This window comes from Lycorma delicatula, chromosome 7 (assembly GCF_047948215.1).
Source record: "Lycorma delicatula isolate Av1 chromosome 7, ASM4794821v1, whole genome shotgun sequence".
Lineage (NCBI taxonomy): Eukaryota > Metazoa > Arthropoda > Insecta > Hemiptera > Fulgoridae > Lycorma > Lycorma delicatula.
In genome coordinates, this window is record NC_134461.1 from 86908319 (window position 1) to 86935590 (window position 27272).

General features: G+C 28.8%; 1 protein-coding gene across 1 annotated transcript in view; it reads left to right on the forward strand.

Moving 5' to 3' along the window:
- The window catches only part of LOC142327391 (intermembrane lipid transfer protein VPS13A-like), a 250261-nt gene that overhangs the window by 69945 nt on the left and 153044 nt on the right, over positions 1-27272 (forward strand). Inside the window, exons 12-17 of the mRNA XM_075370414.1 lie at positions 12174-12286; positions 19546-19745; positions 21937-22103; positions 23993-24110; positions 24632-24949; positions 26672-26804. Of these exons, the coding sequence (XP_075226529.1) occupies positions 12174-12286; positions 19546-19745; positions 21937-22103; positions 23993-24110; positions 24632-24949; positions 26672-26804 (1049 nt within the window). The remainder of the gene's footprint in view (positions 1-12173; positions 12287-19545; positions 19746-21936; positions 22104-23992; positions 24111-24631; positions 24950-26671; positions 26805-27272) is intronic.

Genomic DNA, 27272 nt, shown 5'->3' on the forward strand with positions numbered 1-27272 from the left:
AAAATGTCATCACTGTGATATATTTTATTTATTTACTCCTTTTTTTATAACGCTATCACTAGAATATATAAAAAAATAATTTTTAGTCAGTTGCAATATATTTGTTGTTATTATACTTGTAAAATTATATTTTTATTTAATTTTGTGCACATCTCTTTCCTTTGTTTCAATAATTATTGTTCCTTTTGAATGTATTCATAGTTTTAGATTACAGTAATGGTTTTTATCTACTTTTGTTTAAGTTTGGTATATCAATGTAATAGTAACATATGTTTATGTTATTGTTAAATATCATTAATTATTTTCCATACTATTACGACATGTGCTCTATTCTATTTTAGATATTCCTGTGATTGATTCCCTGCAGGGTGTAGGTGAGCTCACCTAATATAGTATGCGTGCGTATTTTGTGCATTCAATTTGTTATTACTACTTCATTAATTTATTATTAATAATTATATTGTAAAGTCAAATTTTGTTTTTAATTTTTTTTCCTTTTTTAATACGTTTGGATTTATACTATTAGTTTTGCTCACCTTCCTTAACTCTTTTTAATCATTATTAATTTGAAATTTATATTAACTTACAGTAAATTTTACCACTTATGTTTAAATTTAAAATAACAATGTAAATTATGTAGAAAATTTATTTGTATAACGTAATCATTTTTAGTTGTTTTGAATATATACCCGTTGGTTTTAATACCCTTGTTATTTTTGGAAATTTTGAATGCCTGCATTTTTTATGTAAATATTATCTGATTATATATGAGAAATGTTTTTTAAGTAAGGTCTATTCTGAAATAAAAACAAAATTAAACAACATAAAAAAATTCATTAGAGCAATAAAACAAAATCAATATGTTTATTTTCAAATCTTTTATCTCTTTTTCAAAATGTTTTCCTGTGTAGATTTTGACTGTAGTTAACGTCATTTTTTTACTCTTTGTAGTTTTTTTTATTTCACTCACTCTCTGACTGAAACATATGGAAATTCAGAAAATAATTCTAAAACTATCAAGTGACAGTTTTTACAAGCTTTCATTTATTTTTAACAACAAATCATGTTTAATTACCATACAGTGACCATTTTGTTTATTGTCATTAATATTAATTTGTCTGTGAAACAAACGACTCATTTTCTAACCTTATTCAGATTCATAATATCTTAAAATTTTGATAACGAATTATACAACACAGTTCAAATTTCACTGTGTGCAGCATTATTTATTTTGCCCCTTTATTATCAGTCTTCAGTAGTATAAAGTCTCAGAAATTGTTTGTTTTTCTCGGGATGATTTCTAAAGGGGTTTAAGATTCAATAATTCAATAAGATTCAAGGACTGTTAATTGGGTATGAAAAATTTCTATACTAACTCCCATACATCCTTTCCCCAGTTTCATTGTCTTTTATATCCTTTTGTGGTAATGAGATTAATAATATGTAGTCTGGTTTTGAAAAATCCAAGTATATAATACCATCATTTGCAATCTGACCAGAAGCACACAATCAGAATGGTTAAAAAAATGTTAAATTTCCATAATCCCCCTTGGAATTATCCTTCTTTATGGTAGTTTATTCATTTTTTTTTTTTTTTGAAGGTAAACTCATGTTGATAAGACAACTTTGAATATCACAATATTTCAATTTTTTATTGAAGTAATTCAAGTCTCAGGACATTCCAATTACTTCAAAACAATTAAAAACATTCCAATTCAGGACTTGAATTACTTCAATAAAAAATTGAAATATTGTGATATTCAAAGTTGTCTTAACATGAGTTTACCTTAAAAAAAAAAAATGAATAAACTACCATAAAGAAGGATAAATTCAGGTCCTGATGCCCTTCAAAAAATTAAAAACATTATAGAATAAGAGAGGTCCATGGCACTCCCAACGGTCACATACTATTATGTAGTAAAGTAAATACTTATCCTGGATACAGGTATGACTTTAAACTAACCATTCATTGGATAATTGTAGAATTACAATTTCACAATCCCAACAAGTTCAACAATGAGTGCATCATTTAGATCAATAACCTACATTTTTTATGCAGAAAATAATTTTTTTCTTTAAAAAATAAACATTTCATGCTGAATTTGATTTGAAGGTGCTTGTTTGTCTTTAAGAGAAATGTTTTAATAATGTTCAGGTTCCATAGATGGTATCATATTTTATAATGAATTTAAAAAAAAGATTTATTAGCAATTTTTAACTTATATTTTTTAAATTACTGTTAACAATTATATGAAAACTTTAGATTGCATTTCAGTTTTTGTAATAATTTATCATAATTCTAAATTATTGTCATAATATTGTTTTTGAAAATGAATCAGAAAGCAATGGATTCAATCTTTAAATTGATCCTTGTTATGAAAAGTTGATATATTGTTCGATTTGCTTGAATCATTAACATTTCATAATGATTTAGAAACAGAATTAATCAGTTATTTTAATTTATAGTGCAACACCATTCTTGGATATTGTGTCTTAAATCCTCAGTTCACTTTCCATTTGACTGCAAAAGTTTTGTGTACATTTTAGAAGATTACATATATGAACATTTTAATAGTGAATTAATAGTAATATTATAACTCAGTTAGTCTTTTGAATGTATGTATTGATGTATGCATATTGGAAGCAGAAATGCCAATTGACAATAGTAGTAGAAACATGATACCTGAAGGGAGAGAAGTGTATGGTAACAAATAACATAACTTCGTTAGAATATCCACGACTGAGTATTAATATTAAAAAGTCTACATTTGTATCATCTATACGTTTATCCCAATAATAAATGATTTTAAATTTAAAATGGACCTTATTTAAAAAATGTTTCTTACATTTATTTAATCGCTTATTTCTTTTCACTGAATGTTGGTTCTGCCTGCTTTTCTGTCTTTTGATATTCAAATATTCTGTTTACTGCATATATAAAACTTGGAAATGTAATTAGTGGTATTACACTACTTTAGACGTATCCTACATATAATGATTTGCACTGTAAAATTGTTATTGTGTATGCACAATCAATTCCATTGATTAATGCAGTTTTTTATATGGTTACAGTTTTATGTACTCATATGTATGTAATATCACTAAAAATGCTCAACATAATCAGATTGATTTAGTTCCACTGATATTAATCTGTTATAAAAGCAACGGTATTATTTTGAGCATGACGATTGGTGGTCACCAATTTTATATAATTATATCTAAAATGACTATCACCAATGACGATAAAAATTAATGATTAAAAATTTTTTGGTGTAAGTTAAAGATATCCTTTGGATATGTTTGTTATTAAAACGTGATCATTTTTGTTAAATCTCTTATAAAAATCTATGCAGGATATATAGTAGCGCACTGACTATCTGATTTAAATAGGGGGTATAAGTGTTCAGTTAAATAATTTGTCTGGTTAGTATATTTTACAAGGGATGTTTAGTATAGCAACTTAGAAATGAAATTTATATCTGTTGAAAATGTTTTACTATAATTATGTTTTTAGTCGCTGTATTACAATTAATTGAATGTATTTATGTATGTATGTATGAGACAATATTAATTACTCTAATTTGTTTTATTATATTAATGAAATGAATTTATCAACTTTTAAATTAAGAAACACAATATTACAGAGCTGGTCACTTGTATGTCGTGGAATTTAAAATATGATATTCTACCCCACTTAAGGGCATTTGTATGTGTGTCTGCCTGTATGTGTGTCTGTCCCCCTTAGCTTAGCACAGGAATGTACCGATCACTAGCGGAAAATCTCGATTCGTTAGTACATGTCTTGTGGTGGTCAGGTGTACACTTGTTATATTATTATATATTTATTACTTGTACTTCCTAATTTTTATACTAGTAATATATATTTGTTTAATTGATATATATGCGAAATATATATTAATATTATATTTCTTTATTTATGTGATTGTTTTTCTTCATAAAATAATGAACTATCAAAAAAAAGGCACCGAAATGTACTTATCACTAGCGGAGAATCCCAATTTGTTAGTTCTGTAAAAAACATTAACTCAACATAAATACGATGTTTAGACACGGAGTTGTATGTAGAAAATAATGTCATATTGAAAATAAAAGAAACTTCATGTTATAGGAAAATGATCGAACGAAAATTTAAGTTTGACAGAATGAGTTTTGATTTCATTTTTTTGCATAGAGTTGAAGATAGAACTGTCCATAGAGATCCACATAAAGTCATACTTCTCCTAAATCAGGCCTGGCTAACCCAATTGGTTTAACGGGCCACTTTGATTACGCGTTACTTACAACGGGCCCCACTTTACGTAAATGCTTTTAAAAAATGTAAAACAAATACAAAATGAATAAATCTTTATTGTTATACTATGATTCGATTTAATTAATGAGATTTATTTATTCTTTCTTTCACTTAATTTTTGTAAATCTATATTTATGTTCGACGTTGCACATTTTAGCTGGTTTCTTAATTTCATCTTTGAAAAAATGTTTCACAAACATATATGGATCCAAAAGCACTTACAACTCGTTGTGCAAAATATCTTAAGTTGAAATATCTCTAAGATGTAATATAAGTATAGTAAAAATTAATTTTCGATGTGGACGCAAAAATTTGTTTCATTTCATTGTTGCACTGAAACTCAACTACAATTTCAGATTTTCAGGAACACTGTTCACGTCAACATGAAATAGGCATGAAAATGTTTCAAACATTTTATCATATTTTGCTAATTTTGAGAAACGACTATCAAATGAAGTCCATTTGTAAGTTTCTTTATTTCATTAGCATATTTCGAGAAGTTCTTGGTTGGCTTTTTGGGAAGTTATTTTACAGCAGAAAATATTGAGCATTATTAATTCTAAGTTGGCACTCAAAAAACAATAATTTCTTATTAAAAGCTTTGAGAAATTACAAGCATCGATTATTAAACTATCTTGCCCTTGCAAGTCCTTATTTAGCCGATTAATTTTTTCTTTTATATCCACTAAAAACATAGATCTAACAACCAATCATAATCACTTAATTCAGGAATAGATTCTTGTTTCTCGTTCATAAACGTATCTTTTTTCTCCCGTAAATTAAAAAATCTTTTTAAATATTTTCCACGACTTAGCCACATCGGTAAAATATATGATATCAATATTCAGAATTGCCGACTACAAACAGCGAATAATAAAAATATCACTTGGTTTTATGGGTCTGCAAAATTTTTAATTACAGTAATTTTTCGTAATGCACAGTTAATGTGAGGCATACAAAAATGAATCGTGTCTTGAAAAAATATTCAAGACTATAAAAAAAACTCATATTTGTCTGTACCTCATGGGTAGTGTGGAAAACAGTTCAAATTTTTTTTTTGTAAAATGTTAGTGAATTTTATAACTAAAATTATGTATTTTTACACGATTACAAGTAAATCAATTTTCAAAAACTGAATCTCCTTTTATGCTTCAAAGTGATGCGTGGCTGAGCAGCTAGTAACTATAATATGGTAGTAGTGCCAAAAATCAAATACACTCTCAGTATTGCAACTATTTTTTTCTGTTTCAATTCAGAAATTCTCATTTGTTTGAATAGTATACTCATAAGTCATTTTATAATTGTGTTAGTATTTTTTGTGAACACATTGGTAACTTTTGTTCTTTCGCTATTAGTATTTCATTTTTGTTTTCAAAGTACTGCTATTAAATTTTTTATTACGTAAAAGAGTATTTTCTACTTCATTACCTAATCAATTCATCTTTGATTCTACAAAGTAGCTGCTTATGCATCCAAACTACTTTAAAAATATTTTTATTTTTTGAAAGTAATTTGTTTATAAGATAAAAAATATTTTCTCAATGATATTTTTGTTACCAACCATTCATAAAGTAATAATTTTTAAGTTAATAGATATACTGTAACTATACTATAAATTTTTTACTATACTATAAAGTTTTTACAAACGATCATTAATTTTTAATTTTACTAAGGTTAGGTGAGAAAATAAATTTATTAACTAAATTAATTGACCTGAAATTATTAACATCTCAATCCCTTGGTTTCCAAGGTTTTAGTTTTAAAATCTGTAAAATTTATAATTTTGCATGACCAAACATCTGTTAGAATGATTTCGCTGATGCTTTTCTTTTATATAGCCTCAGGCACATCCCGAATTAATGTCCAACGGCTAGCATGTTAGTATTCAATTTCCCTTTATAGCGGCTTTCCATCACCGAAATATCTTGGTGGAAACGTTCATCGTGCTCGTCACTTACGTCTCCGAGGTTGTCTGGGAAAAAATCCAGATGAATGGAGGAAATGTATTTTCAAAGACATATTACATCCCATAGCTCTGCATGAAATAAAAAGTTGATTAACAATATCGTGGTAATTTTCAGATTTTTGCACTTTTTACGTTATTTAACATTGAGTTATATACATCAACCTTGACTAACTCTATTATTTGAGAATCAGCAATATTCCTTTTTTAATTTTTCCTTCACTTACATTCGGAAATTTCTGCCTGATGTACAAAAATCCAGGACTAACCTTCATTGCTTTTACAAAATTTTCATTAGTCTTACCTTGATATGGAAAGGAGGTAAAAATATTTTTTTGGGTTCAACTATGGGCTCATGAATAATAATTTTCCCATTTGAAATTAAGTTGTCTCATTTCTTCTACTCTTTGGTAACATAATGTTTATCCCTAGCTCAGCCATCCCTTTCGCAAAGAAAACACATGCACTTAGTATAGCCTAACTGCATGCCTAACAAAATAGCTATAACTTTCAAATCACCACATATGTTCCAGCTATGTTTTTTATAATTATTTTTTCAAGAACGTCTTTCATCACATCGTATGTCTCTTTCAAATTAATATCATAAGTGATTGGTATCGAAGGATAATTACCATTTATAGTAGAACCACTTTTAAACTATACTTGAACGAATGTATAAAAAGCCGCCAGTCCTCAGGTTTATGAACTTGTCCTGTGCAACATAAGCTCATCAATATATGTGCAATAAACCAAATTATTTTCATCAATAAAGTACTGAGACAGTTCTTTTTGTTGGCTTCGAAAGCCTGAAATTTCTGTATTTTTTTAAAGTAAATTCCAACCTTGCAGTCTTTATCCTAACAGTTCAAATTGATTTTTTAATAAATTTAAATCCCTAACCAAGTCATTTAATTCACCTTGTGATATAAGATGTGGTTTATTGGAAGATAATTCAAAATCAAAATCATTGTTGTCTTCTTCAGTACTGCCTGATTCTTCATCGCTGCTTTCAAAACATACATTCACAGGTGGCTCAGGAACTGGAATAATTTCACTGTGAGGTACAGGCTTGATTGCAGATTGCAATGAAGGATATTTTACAGTATGTTTTGATTTTTTAGAAATTCGAGATACACTTGTTAAATAAAAGTAACAATTGGTTACATGATGCTTTGGTTCAAGCCAAACCATTGGTACACCAAATGGCAAAGCCTTCCATGTACCTTTCAGCCATCCTCTTAAATATACAGAACAATTAATGCATACTACATGAGGAGCCCATATCTTATCCTGATCACCAATTTTACACTTAAAGTACAAATGATGTGCTTTTTTATTTGATTTTATGGTAAACTCACCACATACATAGCAAAAGGCATCCACATCATTTACAGAATTTTGAGGCATTATGAAACTTTACTGTTAATAAACTTAAGATAGCAATAAGACTGAACAGAATTAATTCATTCCTAAAACCAGTGCTTAATACAAACAACACAGCTGTGTGTTTAGCTACATGTTTTGACCTGCACAGACATGATTAATCTTGTCCATGAAGGCTCACTCTTCCGTATTAGATATAATGTCATAATATGTGACTATGATATGATTTAATTCTTTGTCTAGTATAGTTTATTTATAGCTTAAAAATTTTGTTAACAAAGTTAAACAATAAAAAATGTGCTAACAAAGTACAATATAGGAGCTTAAAATGCTAACTGTAAAAATGAAAAAAAATTCTTTAATTAAAATTAAAAACTTTTTAAAAAATGGTGGGTGATAGAAAGATTTTGAGTTCATATTCGTTTTCAGCATAAAAAAACAGAATAAAATCATGTATTGCATGTTAGGAAACAAAAATTATGTTTATCAGTATTATTAACACAAATGTATCAATCGATATATATTTTTTTTCTAGATTTAGGAAATATTTTGGGATATGCATTAGTAGGATATGCATTAGGTGTTTCTTTGAGTTTAATTAAGTAAATATTTTTGTTAATACAAGAAGGTTAACTACTTTAAAAAAAAGTTATGTATTTTATAATTAATGATTAATGCCTGTATTATTCTGATATTCAAACATAAAGCATAAATTACTTTTATTACTTCTGTATGTTGTAACTGCCCACAAACTCTAGCACAGATCACTTTTATCTTGGTTTTTATTTATTCAATTGTGCAGTTTATATCAATATTAACTGAGAATTGTCAAATCATGATTGAGCATTACTAAAAACCGAGAGATGTTCATTCCTTATGTTGTCTTAAGTCTTGGTCTTTAATTATAATTTTTATTATTACTGCAGTCCTAGTTTTGATTTCCAGTAAAGGTTTAGATTTTCAAGACAAGTTTTAATTACCTTTTATAGTAAAAGCTGTACTGAAAACAAGTATACATTTGACCATTTTGAAACATATCATGGACTGAAAATAGTAAAATTTTACAGTCTCAGGGTTGAAAATGTAAAATAAGTGTAGCCAACATAACAATTTGAGTAGGTATCAACTTTTATAATTGCCCAGTTCATAAATCACTTGATGGTTTTTCAAACTTTGTTTAAATTTGTAAATATAATTTTCTAATTCTAATTTATTATTTTTGTCATTATTGCTTTTATATATTTCTATATTTACTTCTACATATGTGTATGTATGAATTATTAAAATCATCTTTTCATATTTTTTATATTCGCTTGAATTATATTTATTTATATTTTTTTTTAAATTGAAGAATTTTGTTATGTTTTTATTTGGTTTGTGTGCTATATTATATTTTCCCTTATTATACAAATATAGTAATTTTTTTTTTCATTTTTCTATACTACTTATTTATTTTTTAATATTATTTGAGGTAATGATTTCATTCATAGATTTATGTTATATGATATTATCGTAAATTTTTCTTTTAGCTATTTTGATTCAGCCAGTTGGCTCATTAATAAATGAGCAGAGAACTTATAAATTAAAACATCTTTCAATCTTTAGATTATCATTAGTTTTGAATATCTAATTATAATTTACTTTTATTATTAATGCAATATTTATACTTTTTTTTTGCCTCTGATCATTTAAAACGTAAAAACAGCATAGTCATTTGTAATAACAAGCAAACCATAAAAAGTTTTCTATTCTCAGATCTATGATTGGATATAAACTTTTTTTTTATGTAATAAATATTATTGGTACATAATAACTGATAAGTTACAATTAAAATCTAAGGTAGATGATCTATAAGGGATTGAAGGAAAATTTGTTTTCTGTTTGTGAATTCTGTTCATTTACTCTATTTGCACTGTGTTGTATTGATTCAATGAGTTTAATATTTGCCTTCCCATGTGGAAGATAAACAATTTGAGGTCATATATTACTTACACTTAATACTAATGGTTTTGGGCTTCTCAATACTGTCTCTTGGTACCACCATCCTGTTATTGCAGTCTAACATCACATCCTGATGACCTGGCAATCCAAATAAACTGCAAGGACACACACTGCATGGTCAAGAGAGCCTTTGGGTGCTGAATAAAACTACTAAAGTTATTTAGAATCTTCTAAAATATCACATAAATCGATCAGTAAAACCTTGTTACTAGAAATTCATTAATTTTAAATGAGTAATTGATATTAATGGTTAATAAAAGTAAATGAATGCTATGTTAAGATTATTTTTTAAATATATATAAAGTAGAAATTTATATAAAAGAGCAATATTATCATGAACAAGCAACAGTCTACATAAATATCTGTATATATTGAGAGCAAATATTATATTTTATATTTTTGGAAGGATTAGGAAGTCAGCTTAATCAATTAGACATTTCAACCACCTGGTAGGCTTATTGTACAGCCATCTGGCCTCTTGACTGAGAATCCTCACTCACTATTGATAGAAGGACTAGTTGTTGAACTTTACAATAACAATAATAATTTTTTAATTGTTGGAATTGTTATAAGCTGCATGTTGAGCAATATATAGCCACCAGATAAAAACAAAATCAATAGAGGCGCAAACCTTTCCTTAAAAACAAACCACCATCAGAAAACAAGGGAATGGTAAAGACACATATAGTGAAAAAAGGACAATCATCTTTCATGCTATCCCCAAAGAGAGATGCCACAAAGTGGGATCAAATACCTTTTCCAAGAATTATCTCAAATTCCCTTCAGGAATTGCACATCTGTTAATTAGCTTGGGATATTAGGATTCTTTACCCAGGATGGGATTAGCCAATAATGTATTAACCAGTTAAATAATCAACTATTAACACTAATCAACTATTTTTCTTTTAACATTTAAAATGTATGGTGCAACATATTCAATATACTTTTTCTCCAGATACTGAAAATTACCTGAGAACAGGATCAGGCTCTTCTTAAAAGAGCCAATCTCTGAAATTGTGAGAAACAAATTGCAAATCCCTAAAGTTGTAAAACATGAGTGTGTTCAACGGAATTTTAAAACAATCAGTAAGATCAATCAGTAAGTAAAACAATCAGTGAGTAGTAGATAGTAATAAGCACTTAGAATTATTACTTTGCTGCTAAAACCTGGAAAATGACTCTTTTAAGTTCATGGTATTTTTTAATGATTTTCTTTCATTGAAACCAATAGTGTATAACTGCTTAATCTGCTTATTAACTTTACTTTTAAGTAATAATTGATGTTGGTTGTTTAACAACCAAAATGTGTATCTAGTTCTACATTTGCTTGTTTATTTTTAAAAAAATATATATTTTGAAGCTTTCATTATGTATTTTCTTTGTGCAGTTATATGATTGATAATATTTATTTACTCTCTCCTAAGTGTACATTATTTATATATTGCATGAATTATTTTCACTGTGATGTAGCATTGTTGGCTACAATTAATATCTTGAAACTAGTAACTGTAGTTATAATTTAAGTGCTAATAATTCTTGAAATATCATTGACGACATAGTGAATTGTGAACATGTTAGTACTAGTTATGAACATTGCCAATGTTATATTAGCTTTTTCTGATGTACTTATTGTACAAAATTATGTTAAATATATGATGTGGACACCACATGACTTCGTTGTATGCCTATTAAATTAAATATACACATTTTTTTAAAATGAAAAGTATATAAAATTTTATTTCATTAATAACTTCTGATTTTTTTTTTGTTGTTATTATTGAATTAATATTTATTATTATTGAATTAATATTTATTGTAAATTTTTTTTACAATCAGTGGTTAATAATTCTTAATAAATATTTAAATTAAAAAAAAAAGTTAAAAAAAAAGTAGAAGTCTGATTTGAACTGATGTGCCTTCACCTTGTAAGATCAGATATCTCATTAATTAAAATTTTATTTGTATATAACTCTGGAACCAATGAAAATAATTACCACTTATGATATATCATTGAAAAGCTCTCAATGAGGGCTTATTATTACAGGTAAGAAAAAGTCGAAAATCCAAATGTTTTGTATTTTGAGTTTTTTTGGAAACTTTTGGTCCAGTCGATTGCAATCAAAAGAGGAGGTGCACATCTAGATGTTACAACAGTCCTAAATCCAAAATTTCAACATTCTGTGGCTAATCGTTTTTGAGTTATGCAAGATACATACGTACATACAGACACTGAAACTAATCAAAATGGATTAAGGGGTAATCAAAATGGATATTTCCGTTGAAATCTGAAAACCGAAATTTTTCGCAATCACGGTATTTACTGTTTATCAAAATTAAATTTTGATTCTCTAATTTGTTAAATTACTTAATATAATGCTAATGATAAATTTCATATGATAAAATTAAATTATACTTTGTATAAATCATATTTTATTTTTGAATAATTTTGCATTTTTTCAGTTATTTATTGTTATATTCAATATTAAGAAATTATTTGCAAATTTGTATTTTTAGGTAACACATCATCTAATTTCTTGTCAATTGATTTTGAAAGAAATCCATTGAACTCGGAAGCAGATTATGGGTTAGCACTTGGTCTTGAATCAGTTGAAGTGGTGTACCATGAAGTGAGTAAAAAATTTAATATTATCTTGTATAAATATTTCAAAATATATATATATATTTCTATAAAACACATGCATTAATAAAGTATGGGAACCCTTGCACAACTTTTCGGTTAATGCAGAAAAATAAATTTAGCAAATGTTTACTTTGATACGATCTATTTATTTGTAGAGACCATCTCTAAGTACCCATGTGACTAAAATATTTTAAATGGAAAGGGAAGGGTTTTGACATTTCATTCTAAACCCGGGTACAACCCGGGTGCTGTGATCATCAAGGCAGCATCCGGGGACCACGCTCGTCGTATATTCCGTGAGATGAAACTCCGGGTGTACAATTTTTGAGTTTAGGCGTTTAGGCGCTGTCCCTGCGCATAAAATGTTCTATGCTCTCCATCAGCTCTACATATAATATCAAGGCGAAAAGCGAATTTTTACGGAACGCGTTGCAGACAGTGTCTTATTACAGAAGTTACTGCAGCTGTTTTTTTAAATAGGTGTTTGGACCCCTGTTACAGAATATGAAGAGATATTACAAATCATATGTAACGGCACGGCACGAATGTATTATAGCTACAAGAGAAAAAATGATTCAGAATTTTTTATTCAAACGTTACAAAAAAGCAGAAACCAATTTTTCTGAAAATTTAATAAATTGTATTGGTGTTTAGGTAGTAGTGAAATTGCAAAGTAGCGGGATAATAACAAGTAAAGTATTCAAGTAGAAAATAAATTTGTTGGTGTATTATATAACCAAATATAATAATTAGAAAGCAAATTCTTAATATTTGTGTAAACGGTCAGCGCGTTGAGGTCGAAAAACATTCGACTATAAGAAAAGCAAAAAGGAAAGAAATAAACGCGGTGTTACAGGACGAAGATGAAATCCATAAAGTATAAAGGATGAAGTTTTAAGGTGAGAAATTTACAGCAGAATCTTGTAGAGTTTTATAAGCTCCTACTCAAAATTAAGACGACCAGTTTTAACTAATTGATAACAGGGTGATGAAGATAAAACAGATAGAGGAAGATAAATTTGGGATTATATAAAACAAATAACTGAGGACGTATGAAGTAGTAAATATGGAGCGTGTATCAAAAAATAGGACGCGATTTCAAATAGATAAGATATATTTCATAATAAAAATTTGTACAATTACAAGACAAATTACGTACTTTTCAAAAATATTAAAAATATCATTTACAGAGTTTTAAATGTTCTATGCCCTCCATCTGCTGTACAAATTATATCAAGGCGATAGCGAATTTTCACGCAACGCGTTGAAGACAGTCTTCTGTTGCAGGAGTTGCAGCTGTCTTTTTTAAATAAGTGGTTGAACCCCTTTTACAGAATATCAAGAGAGACAAGTCGCACTTCGCATTATTTTCTGATTCTTCACCAAAAAGGTTCCAGAATCTGCTCCATTTCTTTTCCATAATGACAGAATGAAAACGACGAAAATAAAATTTAATTTAATCAAATAAAACTAATAGAAATGAAACGGTAGACGACAGAACAGATCAAAAAAAATGAAAGGATGAATCTACTGTAATGTAGTAATAACATTTGTGGTACATTTAAAAAAATTTCATAAGAAATACAGACTGACGAATTACAAATTAAATCATCGAAAATGTAAACACTAATTTATTTACTTTAAAATAAAAATGGGATATTTTGATAAGGTCAATAAAATTATCATTTATAAATAGAATATATTAAATATCCATTATTATCATTATGCCATTTTGAATTTATCCAAACTTTATATTTTTTTCAGATATAGTTTGCAAGCATCATTAGACTATTTTTGTATTCCTCTAGTTTCATTTCTTTTGCGTAAACATACTGCGTCGTTTTCGATTAATTTTATTTGTATGATCAACAGTTTTCCTAAAGAATGAATTTCCATTTTATGTATGAAATCTGTGTTTCCACCACATACAGTACCTTCTACATGAATTTTTTCACTAAAATGTGAATTAAATCTTGGAGACTTAACTTGTTATTTTTCTTTAAACTATCCGTTTCAATATCCAAGTGTAAAACTAAATTATTGTAGTATATAAACTAAATTTATCAAACTGAAAAAAAATTCAAAATTTTTTCTTCAAACACCTAAAACAGATTGATATTACATTTCCGTTAGTCCTAGATTATTGAGATATCTTCACGTCATCATGATGTAAGGTAGTAGTGAGAAAATCGTTCTCTATTTTCAAAATAGATTATTATTCACTTAAAATTCCTTATCAATATATCAAAAATTAAAATAACAGGTAAATAAAATTAGAATTCTTCAACAAGAATCAATTTTGAAGATACTGGAGCAAAATATCAATGCTTCAACGAGAATCTGCTGAAAATCTCGGTGCATTGATTATTATGCTTAAACAAGAATACGTATACGAAGCCGAGAACTTTAACGACCGCTTTGCGGAATACGTTTACGAAATACTTGAAGCGAAAACGTAACTAATACTGCGAGCTGAAAAAAAATGAAAATGTGCATTGAAATCAAAATATAATTTTCAAGATAATAAAGTAACGCTTTTCTAATTTTTAAATTAGACACAAAAGTATTTTTATTCATTAAATATTAGAAATATCAAAAACTTATTCTTTTTATTCGACTAATTATTTGACTACCAAATGTTTAAGATATACCAGAAAAAAGACAGTTCATCTTCAATGAAGTTTTGAGAAATTAAATTTTTAGAGTGTTCACAGCAAGAAAGTACGAAATCAGAATTCATGCGATTTGTGAATGATCGATTCATCAAGTCTTGTTAATAACTATTTCTTCTGTTAATAATAAGATTATTCTTATTTTTATGAAAAAAAAAAAAACAACTTCAAAATTCTCATCAAATAAAGCACACGATCTTAATGAATAAATTTTTTTTTAAATTTTTTTTTGCAGAAATATATATTTTTACGTAACTTATATATATTCCGAGTATGTACTAAATCGGACCATAAATACAATTTTTTCGAAATATCACGACCCCCAGTGCCACCAAATAGTTCTAACTATAGAATAAAAATTTTATCAATTTATTTCTGTTTTATTTATTCCTTTTTTAATAAAACTAGTATAATCTCTTTAGAGTTTTTTTTTAAATTTTACATTTCAAGTAAACGCTACGTATCATTATCAAGAACTGCTATCTAGCGATGCAATTCGTAAACGGGTTAGAGTATCAAAATTTGAAATTACAAATATTTATCGAAATTTATTACATATTTATAGAAAAAAACCTGTATTCATTAAGAAAATCTATTTCTGCGATAATATGTACCTTTATTTCATCAAACTTTTTATTACGACTTAATTTAAAACAGTTTTAAACTGAAAAAAAAGGTCGGGCAGATTTTTTATACAATGTACTGTCGTTTCTCTAGCGAAGAATAACACAACTACATTTTACTTAAAGGAGTAAATTTTTTTAACATATATTAGTAAATTTACTTAATTTTAGTGATTTAAATGTCAAATATCAATAATTAATATATTTTTTAATAGCAATTTAATATTTTAGCTAAATTTCTATTGATAATCTAATTATTTTTAAATCTTAGATTGTAACTTCTCGAATATAAGTTAAGTAGTTTTGAACGAAAATTTTCGTTCTAAAATCATAATCACCGGATTAAATGTCATAAACCGGATGCTGCGATCATCAAGGCAGCATCCGGGACCACGCCCGTCGTATATTCCGTGAGATGAAACTCCGGGTGTACAATTTTTGAGTTTGGGGACGGCGTTTAGGCGCTGTCCCTGCGCATAACTATAGAAATTATATAACCATAGCATAATATATATAATACGCTATTACAATAAAGCAAAACTATAGAAAAAATTTATATAGGCTAACTATAAAAATCTGCATTTATGACCAAGATAGAAGTAGACTACCTCCCACCAGTAAATCTACCACGTCAAAATATACATACACAGACAGCCACTTTTCAATATTAATAAAATGTAATTAAACGGTCTATTAATAAAATTAATAATCTATTACAAATCAATATTTAACGGCACGGCACGAATGTATTATAGCTACAAGAGGAAAAATGATTCAGAATTTTTTATTCAAACGTTACAAAAAAGCAGAAACCAATTTTTCTGAAAATTTAATAAATTGTGTTGGTGTTTAGGTAGTAGTGAAATTGCAAAGTAGCGGGATAATAACAAGTAAAGTATTCAAGTAGAAAATAAATTTGTTGGTGTATTATATAACCAAATATAATAATTAGAAAGCAAATTCTTAATATTTGTGAAAACGGTCAGCGCGTTGAGGTCGAAAAACATTCGACTATAAGAAAAGCAAAAAGGAAATAAATAAACGCAGTGTTACAGGACGAAGATGAAATCCATAAAGTATAAAGGATGAGGTTTTAAGGTGAGTAATTTACAGCAGAATCTTGTAGCGATTTTTTACGCAACGCGTTGCAGACAGTCTTCTGTTGCAGGAGTTACTGCAGCTATCTTTTTTTGTGTTGTCCCTGCGCATTAAAGCTAACTTCAGAATTACTAACATATATCTTGTAAACAATGAATTGAAGAAATATGACGTACATAAAATGTAATTTTACAAAGTTTTCTTGTATATATATTTCCATATGTTAATTTTCATATTAATTTGGTTTTTACACAGGGTGTTTTTTTATTTATTAATACCTACCTGTTTTTCTTATATATTCGTGCCGTTCAAGAAAAACCTGAGGAACCGCGGTTTCATTTACGAGACCGCAGCATGCTGGCGTAGGACTACGATCACGTCAGGGCGGCGCAGGGTCGATTCTCGGCCCCGACCTTTGGAACGCCGTCTACGATGGCTTGCTGAGACTGGAGATGCCTGAAGAATCTACTTTGGTTGGGTACGCTGACGACGTTGCGCTACTTGTCGCAGACCGCGAATCGGAGCGCGCCCAACTGAGGCTCAGTCGAGCCATGCACAGAGTCGGTGCCTGGCTGGACGATCATGGATTGTCTCTAGTCCTCAGCAAAACGGAGATCGTAGTTCTCACGAAGAAGCGTATCGACACCCTTCCCTCCCTGTAGGTCGAGGTAGAAGTTGTCGAGATCAAGCCGTCCGCAAAGTACCTCGGTATGATGATTGACCGGAAACTGAGCTTTGCTGAGCAGCTTCGTACAGCCGTCGACAAAGCTGCGAGAGCCGTAACTGCTCTCAGCCGGCTTATGGCGAATGTCGACGGACCGAAGGCCAGCAGACGGCGATTGCTGATGTCCACGGTGCATTCCGTCCTGTTATACGGGTCGGAAGTGTGGGCCCAGGCATTAAGAGTTGCGAGGAACCGGAAGCAGTTCGCGCAGCTGCAACGCACCGCAGCCTTGCGAGTCGCTTCCGCGTATCGGACGGTCTCCGAGCCTGCAGTACTTGTGGTCGCCGGCGTCATACCCATTGCTACTTTAGCAAGGGAGCGCCAGGTGATCTACAGGAGGCGACGGGCAGGCGAAGACCGGGTGACCATTGCCAACGCGGAACGCACTCGCACGTTCCTCGCATGGCAAGAGACCTGGGACCACGAGACCAGAGGACGATGGACCGCAAGGCTTATCCCTCTGGTCAGACCGTGGACGGAGCGACGGCATGAATAGGTGGAGTACTACATGACCCAATTTTTAACCGGTCACGGGTACTTACGCGCTTACCTACATATCATAGGGAAAGCGCCGTCCCCCGACTGCCTGTATTGCCCCGGTGTACGGGACGACGCTGAGCACACCTTTTTCAAATGTGCTCGGTGGGCGGCAGATCGAGGGACACTAGAGGCGGATCTCAGAGCACTGAGTCCCCACAACGTGGTTGCGATGATGCTCCGTGACCTGAGCAGCTGGGAAAGTGTAGCCCGATTCGTCGGCAACATTCTCAGGGCCAAAAAGGTTGACCTGGATAGTCCTGAAAATTAGGTAGCACCTAATCAGGCTAGTATAGGAGGACTCGACCGGAAGTAATGTGTTAAACGGTTCCGGGTCGAGTCCTAGAAGAAACGGGGGTGGTTTTAGTCGGTAGTCTGCTGATAGTGATTGGATAATACCATCAGTGGGTGCCCGACACTTCGTGCGTAAATGCATTTCCACCTTCCTCCGCAAAAAAAAAAAAAAAAAATTATTATTATTATTATGCTTTTACGGCCAACATGGGACCACTTAAGTCAATATTAGTTAGATCTTTTCTAAGAAAAGTGTGTTATTTTACTCTTCCGAGCTGCCCAGTATTTCTTCATCCGTTCAGATCTTTTTTTCTTTTCTTCATCTGTAAACACCCTCTTCGTTTTATTTTGTCGTTTGTCTGTCTTTTGTTTAAATCTAATGTTTTTGTCTTTTAGCTTTGTAATTTTTCCAGTTTTATTCTATAGGTAAGTTAGGGAAATTCCCAATTCTTTCATATCTTCTCTAATTTCTTTGATCCATTCTACTTCTAGTTTTTGGAACCAGAGCTTTCCAATTATATTTCTTGAGAGTCTTGTTTCCGGTGTCCTTATGATATGGCCAAAGAAACAGATTCTTTTTTTCCACATAGTATCAGTAACAGACTCAATATTTATATATATATATATATATATATATATATATATATATATATATATATATATATAAAATGGCTAAATGATGACCATATATATTTATATAGTGATCATTTAGCCATTTTTATTTAAATGGGAACATTTATATGTTTCCCACTGTGTTCATTATCCTCATGGTTGAGAGAAGAACACTAGTCACTAAAGTACACACACCTTGATGACAAAAAATTCACAGCTTCATCCCCAAGGTACTAGGGCCTCCAATCTATGGCTTAAAATCTTCCCTGGAATGACAAAAATTTAGCCTGACAATTTGAAAGCAATTGGTTGGTTGGTTCTTGCATGATGCTGTTGCAAACAGACAGACAGAATTCATCAAAAAAACTTTCACGTTTATATATTATATATAATATATATGAATATATATATATATTTATCAGACTGATACATGATACAAGTGACATTTTTACTCGGAATACAGATATTATTCAGAGAATATTATTTACTTTAAAATATTAAATATGAATAGATTGCCACTTTCTTTTATTTAGATTATTGTGGGCATTAGTTTTTATCTAAAACATCTTGAATTAATGCAAGTATAAGTATTTTTTCGTAACTTTTAATTTAAAAAAATGTTATTTGTGATTAATAATAGGAAAGACTAGAAATTTTAATTGCATTTTATTTTTTTTGCTTATAGCATGCAGTTTCAGAATTAATGAGTTTTCTTCAAGCTCCTACTATGTCATTGATATCACTTACAAAAGATTCTACATCAGCAATAAGCAATTCAACTGTAACAATTATTCAAAGAGCAATATCACGTCATGAAGCAATACAGCTTAATTTAGATCTTAAATTGCCTTATATTGTTATACCAGAACTTGGCTCATTACAAAAGTAATTATCTTTAATTAATTATAGTATTATTTTAGAACATGTAAAGTTCATTTTAATATTAAAGCTTGTTGATTTTTATATTTTCATTGTACATTGCATTTTCATGTTTGATTAGCTGATTTAGTATTTATTTATATTTCTGTTTAGCTTTTAAAGTTTCAGAGTAAAAAAAAATTTTTTTTTTATTTGTATGAATTCAGATATTAAATAATAATAATAATAATAATAATCATGAAAATCTTAATAACTAATTAGCAAACTACTGTAATAAGGAAATAATATTACTGAACAGCAGTAAATATATTAAAGAAACTGAAAATTTTATTTGCAATTGTTATGGATTGGATTTCAGTAAACTCATTAACTTTAATTTAAATTTTCCAATATTGTCTATTAAGGATGGTAGATAACAATCAGGTAACCTTCTAAATCAAATATTTGAAATAATAAAAATTGTATTTATCAGTAAATATACATGGTGTTATTTCATAATGCTTAAGAAGCTCTATGTAAAGTATACTACTATTAAGTAAGGATGTCTATGTCAGATTTTCAGGTATAATAACCAAATGTTTGTAGGAGACAATAACAAAAAACACAGATTACTCTCCAAAATTTCAGTCATTCTCAACAAAAAAAAAAATCCTAATTAGGCGTAGTATATAAAATAAAGAGTGAAGTGGTTTCTTATTGTCATCCTTATCAAGTCAAACATGCTGCATATTAATATGCTGAGATAATAAGATAAAGATTATTCATCACAAATAGATGTAGCTGTTTTTCAGCCCTATAAGCAATACCTTAACTCTATTCACCACTGGGATTGGTCATTTAGTCAATTATTCTGCTAAAAATCAATTTTGATTGTTACCTCAGGTGATCTACCAGCATCATAGGCGAAAAAAATCCTGAGAGATACTATAAAATGATAAAATTATCCCATTCATTTTCTATTGTTTTACACCTAAAACTTACTTATTTTAAAATGGAAATTCAAAATCATGTTTATTTTAATTACTACATGATGTCTAGGTAAGGTTTGCTTCTACATAGGAGATGAATTATGAGTAATGAACAAACCCAAGCCATTAACCAATCCAGGATTTTCAGTAAATCAACTACTTTTTTTAACAACTGAGTGGCTGGGATGATTTAATTAATTAAAATTTGTGTTCTTATAACTATTTTCAGATTTACCCTTTTTTATTTAAAATTATTTATAAATTTTTACTTTGAAATTTGGTATTTTTTCAGTGACTCCAATCCACTTTTGCTCAGGCATACAACCATAAAACATGTTCATTAATTTTTTGTGCGCGCGCGTGTGAACACATGCATGTACATTTGTTGTGTATTAAACTCCAAGATAATCATAATAGTTACAGGTAACCTGACATTAGTCACAAGGTGTTCATGAAAATGACAGTCTCCTTCAAAAACAACAACTATCCCATTCCAAGATTTCTAGAGAAGGAAGTGGTTTTTCATTGCCTTCTTCACTGAGTCAAATATAGTGTTGCATAACAGCAATTCAAACACTGAATGCAGATGATATTCAGCCATACAAGAGACACCTTCATTCTATTTGCTGCAGGGAGTAGCTGTTTATTGATAATTATTCCTTTCAGAGAAGGAAACTCTGACTCGTGACTTTTCCTCACTATTTTATGTGCATTACAGTCAAAGAGTGGGATCATAGATTGTTAAGCAATGAATTAATGTCCCTCTTTTTGTTAATATATAGTGTTGATAAATAAATTATTTACTTGAGTACAATTATTATTGTATTAACACTATTTACAATAAGAAATTTATTCTTTTGTCAGATACCTCATTTTTGATTACTTTATTTTTTATGTTATCCATAATGTTAAGTAGTATCAATTTTCAACTTCAACCCGAATGACAAGGCTGTCTAATTAGTAACTTGAATATCAATGTATCCAGTAGAAGTAATATATTTTTAATGTGTTTATAATATCACTTGAAAGAAATATATTCTCATTACACCCAATTTGAACTTGAAAAATTTAATTTAAACAAATTAATTTTAATCTGCTAATAATCTGAAGATTTATTCATATCTTAATCATAACTCTGTATTTTACTAACAACATAATTCTTTTTAAAAAACTTAAAATTTTCTGTTTACTTATTTATATATATAAAATCTCCTCTTTTTCTGTAATAGAGGTGGCAACTTAGCTATTATTGATTTGGGACGAATTAAAGTTACAAGTGAACTTCAACCATCAAATATATGCCTTGAAGATGCTACTCAAATGGAATTAGAAGAAAGACTATATGATAGATTCCATGTTGATCTGTATGATCTTCAGTTTATCTTTTGTGATTCAGGTACTTTTGTTTTTATTCACTCAGAAGCATGTTGTTTTGAACATAAAATTGTTACTATCATGTGAACAAATTATTCATAAAAATATTTTCACGTAAATTAAAAATGTACTAATATATAAATTTATTTAATTAATTCGTAGAAATTTTAACATAATGTAAAAGTACTCAAATTAATACTTTACTTACCTCAGTAGTTAGAGAAACTGACTAAAATACCAAAGATCCTAATTAAGTTTCTGATTTGTTTTTGCAATTTTATAATTTAAAGTTTTAATTTATCTTTGTATAAATAAAGATTTTATATAAATCATTTTTTTTAAAGAATCTTTTATCTTTTTTTTTTAAGTAGAAACCCTATTCATAAAATCAAGTTTTAATGAAACCATACATAATTATGTTAAAAAAATATGAGGAAAATTAATTATTTAGTACAGCCCTTTAATTAAAAAAAAAGAAAAAAATCACTAATGAGACTGATACAAGAATAACCCTAACAAAGTATGACTAAAATTTTACTTTAATTTGCTAAATGGGTGCAGATAAAAGAATTATATAAATCAAAGGTAGAACCATCTTTTTTCTCTGTCAAAAAGGTGTTATATTTAAAGGGGCCATCTATAAAGAGCTTAAAATTGGTCATTTCATTAATCCACACTTTTCCTCCAGTATCATTAAAGGTTTAACCAAGAATTAAGGTTTTACAAGCACAGAAATTGTTTATATTTCTTTATAGTAGCCTATCACTCTTTAAGTATACTTTAGATACTAGTATCTTAAGGTCTTGAAGATCTTAATAGTTTGAATTAGGATTTAAAAGGTTTATCAGATTTGCATTGGTTGAAATCTAGTAATATCTGATAAATCTAATATTAATAAATAATTTACTAATTATCTATCTAATATTATTAAATCTAATATTTCAAAGGAAATATTTCCTTATTTTAAATTAATTAATGTTAATTTAAATTATCATTGTTTTTAATTTGTTAACCCATTCAGACATTAATTTTTCCAGAAATTGGTAGGTTGGTTAAAATAACAGTAGTGTAAATTTACTACTGAAGATGGTTTTCTTGTTTCAAAATATTCCTTGAATAGTTATGCAAGTTGTTAAAGTAGTTTATTTACAACTAACATTTAAGAAAGGTTTCTCAACTAGATTTATACTATAAAATGAATTTGAAATTTAAAAAGGCCTTTTACTATACTCTTAATTACTTTCAACTTTATTTAGTTTTATCAACATAAACATACAACTTAGATCATTGTTGTTAAATTATAGTATATAATTGCCAAAGACAATAAAGCATTTATTTCAGTTGGAATTGATGTCAATAGAGAGAAAAGCATGTGAGACTATGATACTTTTTATTTCCTAATACAGCAACTAATCTATGATCTACAGCAGCAGTTTTAAATCAAGTTAAACCTTTCAAATCTAATGAAACAATAAACCTTCTTTGGTTTTTGACTTGAAATTTTCAAAACTGGTCCATCCATAGAACGAGTTAAATTGTACAAAATATTTTTTTTTACAGATCAAGTTATTTATAAATTTAAATTAATTACGATAGTGTTTAAAACGTTTTTGTCTTGTTGATTTCATAACAGAAGCTTGAAGCTTGTGCATAGGAAATGAAACTTTTTAGCATATGAAAAGCCCAGTGTATGAAACTTTTTAGCCCAGCCTGATCGGGATTCGAACCTGGAACCTCCAGATGAAAAGCCAAGACACTACCACTCTGCCACAGAGATTGGCGGATTGGTATATTTGATTGGTATAAATTGGGAAATGAATATTGAATGATTTCTCTTAATTTTAAAGTATGTATATTATTATTTACTTTGTATTTCAAATATTTTTAGTTCAATTATTTTACTGTTATTAGGTGATGAATGGCGAGATGCTAAAAAGATGTTAGATTCTGACTTCCATGTCATACCTAAAATCCAGTGCCAATTAGTATTTTCAAATAGTGTACGGCCTGAATATAAACAGCTACCTAGGTATGTTTAGTATGTAACTAACTAATTATCTTCTAATAGGATTTCTTTTTATTTAATTCAGTTTAAGTGGAGTGATCCACGCTTATCATAAAAATGATTTCTAACAATAAAATGAGGAAAAAATAATAAATATGTAGCTCTCACAAAGATTGAGAACTATATATTCATTTTTATTAATAAATACTAATTTTTGCAGTAATACATAATTAAAGAGATGTTGCGTTTTTAAACAAATGAGTTTACTTAGAATAACAGTGTAGTTTTTCTTATATTTCACTTGAATAGAAAACAATGGTAATAAATGTTTAAATAATTTTGCTGTAAATAAAAACCAGATAAGAAAACTTCTGGTCAAACTGGATCTGTACTGATCTGGACCAAATGTTTTTTCCACCATGTCTGATATTTAGGTTTCTATTATATCTGAAATTATGAAAAATTGTCAACCTTGTGAAAGTACTAAATGTGTCAAAAAATGGCAGGTGGGCTGTCTGATTATAGTATGTAATTTATTGTTGCAGGCATAAATTGAATATAACTATGAACAGTTTAAAATTCAATTTATCAGATCGTCGTATAGGATCTTTATTATTGTTCTTAGAAAATGTGCCATCTCCTAGTGCAAATACTGTACATGTTTCACAGTCATCTACATTAATGGCTACTGATATTCAACTGGATGTGTTAGATGATATGATTACATTAGAACATTTTAGAATAAAAAAATTGATGAACATTAAATCAACAATAGCATCTGCTGAAATCCAAAAACAAAATAAAACTAAAGAAACTGGTATCAATAAAGTTGCTGCAAAAATGGCTATGCTGGAAGTAGACAAGTAAGTTTGGAATTTTAATAATATTTTCATATAATTCTGGAAATTTGGTTGATGATTTGATAAGAAATCCTTTTTGATATTTCCTGTGTATACTGATAGTCAACATCATTGTTGAGTATCATCATCATGAGTTCTTCTACCATCTGATATATTTTCTCTAGGAACTTGATCTTTCAGTTTTATCTTAATGTTGCTATGTTTTTTCTGCTTTTATTTTATCAAACACCTGATACCTCCCCTCTCATCAATGTTCCTCTCACTATTCTCTCACTCACCTGTCTAATCTTATTTTTTCTGTTTAGCCTCTGGAACCGCCGTAAGATATTACTTCAGAGGATGAATGAGGATGATATGTATGAATGTAAATGAAGTGTAGTCTTGTACAGTCTTGTGTCAACCATTCCTGAAACTTTACTTCCTTTTTAAGTTCTTTATTATCTTCCCTAGACTTTTGTATCCTTTTCAGTACCGTTTTGTTATAAGCCTTTTCTCTCACTCATTTTAAATATAAATTGACGGAAAAAAATATTTTTGTGACAAATTCACCATAGCTAAAGAACTAGGTTGGTGGGATATACACTATTACATAGAATCATATATTTAATTTGTCTAGGATTAGTTTATTTGTTAATGGAAGAAAGTGAAGAAAAGGAAACAAAAATTATAATACATAAAGCCAAATAATGTAAAGGTCAGCATGCTGGTTTTTTAGATCATTTGGTCTTAGGTTCAATTCCCAGCAAAGGTTTGGAATTTTTTTAACTTATCAGTTTATTTATCATCTATGTGCAAAAGCATATTTGAGATTATAGAGTATAAAAAAAAAAAAAATTAATTGTATAACTTTGTCACATATGTTGTTATTAACCTTTTGAAGGTAGCTAGGAAAATCTGTTTCAATCGTTGAACCTGCTTCACAATACTGATTGCACAATATCCTTGTTGCCTTAAAATGATGATAAAACATGTTTTAACATCTTTATAAAATGAACTATTTAAATATGTAAGATGCAGAAATAAACTAGCAAATCTTAACCAGTTAGACCTCAACAAATGGTAAATGTAAGGATAGGTCATTATGATCTACACATTTGGTGCAAATGTCTACAGACATTGTCCCTCTTCATAGCTTTACATCTTATTTTTGCTTAAACAATAACAAATAAAACTTGTTTTAACAATTTAAAAAACACCACTATTTTCAGAAGCAAACGGTCAGAAAAAAAAAGTTTTTTTTAAGAGTTACAGCATTCTGAAAATTAATGATTTAATTATTTTATTTAGTGAATACATGCAACAACACTAGGATAGAATGAAATATTTTATTACTGCTATTAAAGAAAATCAGGTTTTCATTAATTTGACAATTCATTGTAATACACAATTCTATTCGATTATTTCTTGAAAAGTTTAGTAATTTATTTTGTGTAATTACAATAAATTATTCAATAATGAATAATTTTCAAATGTAATATTAATTTATATAAACCAATATAAGTTCTGATAGATGTCTACTAAATTTTTATTTAATCTATTTATTTCACACCATTCCACATGGATATTGGCAGTTATTACTTATCAATAATATAAGTAGAGTATAAAGCCAAGCAAAAATTACCATCCTGAAGATTTTGTATTATGTTATAGATTAATCATAAAAAAACTGTATGTTCCCAATTAGCTAATTTGATTTTTTAGCCTGTTTTTATTGAATTTTTGTAGGAGTTTTATTTCATCTGAGCATAGTGATGAAGAGATGGAGTTATGGGCACGTACTGTTGATCTGCCTGGATTTGATGACAATGTGTCACCAAATAATGCAATCACAATGTTACTCAGATTTGTCATCGGTGAGGTAAATATAGAGAACATTATCAAAATTAATTTTTTAAGAATTTGTAATCTCAATGCATTTTATTGACTTTTATAAATTTATTTTGTGCTATGGTCGAGTTCTCACTTCTTTGTTTCAGTATTATTAATAAATTTAGATATAAAATTTCATTGATTAACAGCTCATTTTAAGTCTAACTGTTTTCTAAATTTAATTTTTTATTTTAAGTGTTGGGTAAAGTTAACAAAAATAAAAGTACACACAGCTCGTATTTGCCAAAAGAAATTGGACTTTAATTAGAAAGAAAACAAATGAACTTATTTTAAATCATAACCTTAAAAAATTAAAAGAAATTATGAAATTAACATAACTTAAGAAATATCAGCTGAATCAACATATGAATAATGATATTAAATGAGAAAATTAATGAATATACATTTTTCAAATACACATTTTGAAAATCTACAATTTAACAAAGCCTGAAAACAA